The sequence below is a fragment of the Quercus lobata genome, chromosome 8, assembly GCF_001633185.2.
Source record: "Quercus lobata isolate SW786 chromosome 8, ValleyOak3.0 Primary Assembly, whole genome shotgun sequence".
Classification (NCBI taxonomy): Eukaryota; Viridiplantae; Streptophyta; class Magnoliopsida; order Fagales; family Fagaceae; genus Quercus; species Quercus lobata.
Genome location: NC_044911.1, coordinates 33327746 through 33334613, shown reverse-complemented (window position 1 = coordinate 33334613; position 6868 = coordinate 33327746). Strand labels below are relative to the sequence as shown.

Here is a 6868-nt window from a genome sequence, read left to right as displayed (position 1 = left end):
CTCATAGATCAGGCAACATTGAAGGCATTGTATGCCAATATGGAGTGTTTGGAATCAAGTATAAAGCTTTTATAAATGATGGTTTTAGTAACCTGTTCTGATCACACTTCAATATTCTGCAAGTCATCATTTTTGGGAAAATTTTAAGTCAATCTCTTGGATAAGTATCAAGATCAAAGGTCCTTAGCCTGACAATTTTTTTCTCACAGCTTTCCCTAATTTAAGCAAACGAAAACTATACTGAGAACAACAACTATAACTCTCTAAGTACACAATTATTGGATGGAGCCCATTTTACACAGAACTGATCTCGACAAACACATATCTTCTCTGACATGACATTACTTGAACAATATGTGGTATAACTTTTATTAGACTTAAAAGTCTTAGTAAAATGACAGTCCACATACAGCATAGTTTCCTACTGATTTTCCCAATTAGAAGGGGAGCTCAGTTTTAATTTTAAATATAAGTAGCTTCAATAATCCATTTGTCCTGATATTGGAGACTACAAGGAGGCAAAAAAGCTACCCTTAAACTTGCAAATGTTTAATGGCTGTGTGAACATCTTTGTCACCCCTGCCACTGCAGCTCAGGACTACCTTTGTTTTGTCTGGTAAAGAAGGACAAAGCTTCTCTAGGTAAGCCAATGCATGTGATGTCTCCAGAGCTGGAATTATGCCCTCCAATCTGGACACTCTCTTGAAGGCTGCATGAGAAAGAACTAATATGTCACTGATTATTGCAAATAAGAAAACTCACTGGCAACCAAAATCACCAAACAAGTAGGATACTCATGAAATGTTTTTTTTTTTTCTTTTTTATGATAATTTGATTGTTACAATGGAAGAGCGGAGATTTGTACCCTATAAAGGAGACCAAGCAATGCTATTAAGCTACAAAACTCTTGACAGTATTGATGAGATGAAATATTGTTAAACATGCCCAACAATTAACCCATTTGAGTACCTTCTTAAGGGAAGGATTTTTTAGAGTACTATCATGGAGATTCTATGATTTAGTGATACCAAGAAAACATATTTTAACTGCAATAATACCTAATCAAGGGTAGAGTCCATGTTAGTGCCAATTTATCCAATTGATTCACAAACACATTATTCTGATGATATAACTATTACGATGAAAGTTTAAAAACCATAAAGTTGTGTGTGATACGTGTGACACCACCAATTCACTAAACTAGTTTCAATTTGGGATCAAAATAGGCACAATTTTCATGAACCACTGGAGGTGATTTTGAGAATGAGCCCATTCATTCTTCTATAAACCTATTCAACAATGCCAGCATAGGTTGCGCGCACACACACAAAAGTTCTTAGACACCCGGAAAGAAAGTACTCAAAAGGTATAATTTCCATACCTTCTAAAGCCTCATCATCAGTTGCGCTGTGGTATTCAGCACGTCCTCTCTCCTTTAGAAAGCTATGCTCTGGGCCAACGCCAGGGTAATCCAAACTATATTTTATCAATATAAAATGAAAAAAGAAAAAGAAAAAGAAATCAATTTGTGTACACTACAAAGTGGTAAAGAGACACAATTCATGAACAATAAGAAACGAGATTTTTCGTGTTGATTCTCACCCAGCGCTAATTGAATGAGGTTCAATTATTTGTCCATCATCATCTTGCAACAAAAAGCTCATAGCCCCATGCAATACTCCAACTTCTCCTTTTGTCAAGGTGGCCGCATGCTTGTCACTATCTAATCCATGACCTGCAGCCTCAACACCAATGAGCCTGACATCGAAGTCATCGACAAATTCATGGAAGAGTCCCATTGCATTAGAACCTCCACCAACACAGGCAACCAGCACATCTGGCTTCCCACCCCATTTTTCCAACGCCTGTCTTCTTGTTTCTTTCCCAATTATTGCATGGAATTCTCTGACCATCATGGGATATGGATGTGGCCCTGCAACAGACCCCAAGATATAATGTGTTGAATCTACATTAGTTACCCAATCTCGAATAGCCTCTGATGTAGCATCCTTAAGAGTTGCTGTCCCAGCATGGACTCCTCTAACCTGCACCAGGATATGAGTGTGATAATAAGAATCACAATCCCGGGATAAATTACATATAGCCTACATAAACATATCATGCCAAAGGATTTTCCACCTATATCAGCAAGAGTTTTACTGTTAAGTACAGGAAGCTTGTGAACCCAATAGACCTTAATCAATGCAGTATTAAATCAACTCAAAGGTATCCACATGCCACCATAAGACATCTAAAGCTGCAAAGATCAATCATACCTATGCTACTGTGACGTAAGTAAATTTAAAAAGTTCATACTAGTCAAAATACTGAAACTTCATTCTATGCTATCTGTCACCACAAAATCCAACAAATTTTAGAAAGATAAATGAGACTCAAAAGTGAAGCACTAATGGTTCATTCTAAAATAATTAAAACAAACTTTGAAACAGTAAAAGAAACCAACCTCAGCCCCCAGAAGCTTCATTCTAAAAACATTAAGGGCTTGCCTTTCCATATCTTGGGCACCCATGTAGACAATACACTCCAAACCAAATCGAGCACATACAGTAGCAGTGGCAACTCCATGCTGACCAGCTCCTGTTTCAGCAATTATACGCTTTTTCCCCAAACGTTTGGCAAGCAAAACTTGACCAATAGCATTGTTGATTTTGTGAGATCCAGTGTGGTTAAGATCTTCTCTCTTCAAATATATATGAGGGCCCTCGCCATTAGGACGTCTATAATGTTCTGTAAGCCGCTCAGCAAAGTAAAGAGGGCTTTCACGTCCAACATAGTCTTTCAATATTCCTTCTAGTTCTTTCTACAATAAAAAACACCATTATAGAAAAATAAACATGACAACAACAAATCTCAAAAAGAAAATTTACACTAAGTATCGTTTATTTTACTGAAAATTGAAAATATTATAACAAAATAATTTTTAAATGTATAAATAGTACCGTGAGACCCATATTTAATAAAAGTTTTGTTAAAAAAAGAGATTTGTAGGTCTTGTGAATAGTGCACGAGACCCACTAGAAAACACTGAAACACGCTTTTATAAAAAAAAATGAAATGCTGGACGCTAGACGTGGACGTATATCCAAATGTACACTAAGCTCCATTAATTTTGTAATTATAAATAGTGTTCATAACATATTATAAAGAAATGGTTAGAAAAAAATAAATAAATAAATAAAAACCAATATACTTTAAAAAAAAAACAATTCTAGTATATATATTAGCATAAAAAATATACTTTTGGTTCTAAAATTAATATACTTGGCCCCCCCTCTCCCAAACAATTTACAAGCTAACCCATGAAACAAAACAAAAAAAAACCAAAAAAAAAAAAAATCAAATCATCCCTTGTCTTGTTGTCCCAAGAATATCAAGAAAAACTTTTAGCTAAACATTTAGACAATTTACAAATCCGAACAACAAGGAAAATCTACAAAACAATTCACATATTCAGATAATAATAAAAAAATCTTTGGAAACAGTCTAAGTAAAAAATAAAAATAAATAACAAATCAATTATAAATCCTAGCAAAACAAATCACAAAAACCCAATAATCTTTACCCAATTTCTACCTCTCATTTGAGATGTTTTTGTCCCTCTCAAATAACTTTACCCCATAGTCACAGAGACAACTCCTATACTGCTAATCACTCCATTTACGCACCAATTAGTATCACTAGCAACTTGGATTAGTTGGTGTCTTTAACTCAATCTATGAAAAAAAAAATTTTATTTTTTTAAAAAGCTACTACTCTTTTAACACAACTTGTGGAAAAATTTATTTTTTTTGAATGATAGAATTTTATTAATTTTTAATATTTTATTAACTTTGGGATACACTTGGCATGCATGCATAAATGTAATACACGTGTGAAACAACTACAACCTACTATTTTATGCCTTACCTAAACTGCCACCAGAGCATGTGTGTAATTAGTCTATTAGTAATAAACTTTCTGTCATAGCTAAATTAATGTAGTGATGGGAAAAACTTTATTATTTACATAGTTGAAAACTCAAAGTTACCGTTCATTATCACATGATTGTTTAACAAATCTCTTTTCTTTTCTTTTTTTACTACTTTTTCAAAATGGCAATTTTTTAAAGGAAAAGATCTCACATCTTTATGCTACCTCAACCTTAACCAAGTATAAAAAAAATCCTTAACCAAGACACCAATAATTGTCTCAGCCTTTTTTTTGCTTAGTGCATGATGTTGATTAACCATTATTTTAGTTGTTTTATTAATGTAATACTAAACATGAATTTGAACTTTTAACTACAGTTTTTGTATTTTTTTTTTTTTAGAATCTTTTTTATATAGCACTATGAAGTTATTAAGTATAGAATTATGTGAAAAGAATAAATAGATTTCTAAAAAAGAAAAAAAATTAAAATGTGGATAGAATAAAGAATTGGTCTAACCCTAGTCAGACCTTGAAAATATAAAGAAGTGCTAATTGACTTACAAAACTCTTGATTATAAATATCTATTATTGATTTTTAAAAAAAAATACAAAAAAAAAAAAAATTAATGCTAATAATGCATCATTGTCAACCTCTAGTATTAAACTATTAAATTCCAACTTTTAAAAATTCTTGAACAAAGAACTTTAGCTTCCCTAAGACTAAATCCTGGTTCCATCCCTAACCTCAGCCACACATGTCAAGTTTTTATCTTGTTTTGTTACATATATTACATGGTAAAGATTTTGGAATTCAATGTTTTATAACAATCCATTTGAGTGTCCCATTGAAATTATATGGTTGAAGGCAGGAACTGAAGCCATTATGGAGCAGCATTGATACTGTTCCAAGTAAAGAATCTCACTTTCAATTACAAAAATTAATATATTAATTAATTAAGCTGATTTCCTAATTATCTCTCTCTCTCTCTCTCTCTCTCTCTCACACACATATATATATATATATATATCATGTACATCAGTATATACATACATGAGAAAGAAACATTTGCCATTGAAATATTCAAAACACAAAGAAATCATTGATATAGAAACAAATTTAAATGAAAAAGAATTTCAAACCTGGAAATCTTGATCGACTGCAATGGCATGATATGCGGCCTCAAGCTCGGTGAGAGCAGGGATAAGAGTTTCAGGGACGTACTTTCCACCAAATTTTCCAAACCTGCCCACAGAATTAGGTCTCTGTAAAGTTTTGAAATCATTCTCTTTGGCATTGATGGTAAGGGTTGAAGCTTCAGCTGTGACGTTGCAAGAGATGGAAGAACGCTTGAATTCTGATCGACCCAGATGGAAATAATTGTTGGGTTTTGACAGGACTTTGAGGGTGGTGAAGGAAGAGATACATGTTTTGGAAAGAGACGAAACATGGTTTGTGGAAATGGCCATGTTGGTCGTTGAGAGAGAGAGAGAGAGAATGAACCTACTTTTTGTTGTACTTTGGAGGGTTTGGTAGATGCATGCAGTTTGGATTTTTACTAGGATTTTATATATTTGTAAGAAGGTTGGTGAAGCCGTGAAGGTTGGTGAATGGATCAAATTTGGAATGACCAAATAAGTATGAGGTTATGATTGTAGAGAAATGAGGACAAGGGTAATGTATTGTTGTCATTAAAGGAAAGCAAGAGAGGTTGATGTTTTCATCCAAAATAGACTTCAATTTTATATTTTTTATTTTTGATAATTCAATAGTTACAAAAGAAAAAAATTATTTGAAACTTGAATGTTTTCCTTAAAAACACTCAAGATGTGCCAACCAATTAAATTACAAGATTATTCTTCAATTTTAATCTTTTATTTCTTTAGATGAATAGGTACAAGATATTATAACAACTTTTTAAACATTGACATTCTTCCATTTAAGGGAAAAAAAAAATCGAAAATAGGTCATTACTTCTTACAAATCCTACATCTATAATGAGTTGAGCCATCGGTTGCCTCACCATTTAGGGGTGTCAATGTTCGACCCAACCCGTGAACACGACACGAATCCAATACGGGTTTTTTCGGGTTAGGGTTGGATCTTAATGGGTTTGGGTCATAAACGGGTAGACTCGAAAGCGACACGATAAGAAACGTGTCATAAGCGGGTCAATCCGCATAACCCGTAATAGACACGTTTGACACACCAATTTATTTGTGTCAACCCGAAATGACCCACTTAACACAACCCGACTAACTCATTTAACAAATAAATATTTATTTTATTTAGATTTGTCAAATACCTTTTATATCCAACATATATTTTAAATTTAAAAATAAAAGTGAGTAATTACAAAAATTTATAAGGGATATAATTGAAAATTGAAACTTTACAGACCCTAGAACTACTAATACTTTTTTTTTCTTTTTTCTTTTTTTTCTTTTTTTTGGCATAGAACTTGCACAAATAAAATTGGATGAGCTTGTGGAAGATGTTATGAATTTGGACATTAACAAAGAGTCTATGGATGATAATCGTGGTCATAGTTCAGATTAGTATACTGTTTACTCAAATTCTTTCAATATTGATACTTAGCATTTAACGAGTTTCAAGGATATTATATATTTTTTTTGAACTATGTTATTTTATTTTTGTTAAACTTAGTTATTTTGAATTTGTGTTGAAGCTTATGCACTTTTTTTGGAATGTAAAGAACTTATTTTCTAGATGAATGTTATATTTTTGTTGAAAAAATACTATTTTGAATGTGAGTTAAAAACTAGAAGTGTATGCACTGCTTTTTGAGATGTAAAAAAAATTATTTTTAGATGGATGTTATATTTAATATTATGCAGGTTGAAATGGGTTGTGTTACATTCGTATTAACCCAACACGACTCGTTTATTAAGCGTGTCAAATGGGTTGGGTCAGGTCAAC

The 6868-nt window shown here is 32.7% G+C and overlaps 1 protein-coding gene across 1 annotated transcript; it reads right to left on the bottom strand.

Moving 5' to 3' along the window:
* Positions 1-233: 233 nt before the first annotated feature.
* Positions 234-5464, bottom strand: LOC115957871 (tryptophan synthase beta chain 1-like). The gene is made up of 5 exons (XM_031076211.1): positions 5071-5464; positions 2465-2821; positions 1603-2045; positions 1382-1476; positions 234-709 (listed from the first exon to the last, which is right to left on the bottom strand). Exons 1-5 carry the CDS (start codon positions 5395-5397, stop codon positions 534-536), a joined length of 1398 nt encoding a protein of 465 aa, XP_030932071.1. The 5' UTR covers positions 5398-5464; the 3' UTR covers positions 234-533.
* Positions 5465-6868: the final 1404 nt, after the last annotated feature.

Coding starts and splice junctions, on each gene's coding strand:
- LOC115957871 (XM_031076211.1), bottom strand. CDS start 5,397: ATGGCCATTTCCACAAACCATGTTTCGTCTCTTTCCAAAACATGTATC. Junction 2,046..2,464: donor TGAAGCTTCTGGGGGCTGAG/GTTGGTTTCTTT, acceptor ATCCTGGTGCAG/GTTAGAGGAGTCCATGCTGG. Junction 1,477..1,602: donor CCTCATTCAATTAGCGCTGG/GTGAGAATCAAC, acceptor GATAAAATATAG/TTTGGATTACCCTGGCGTTG.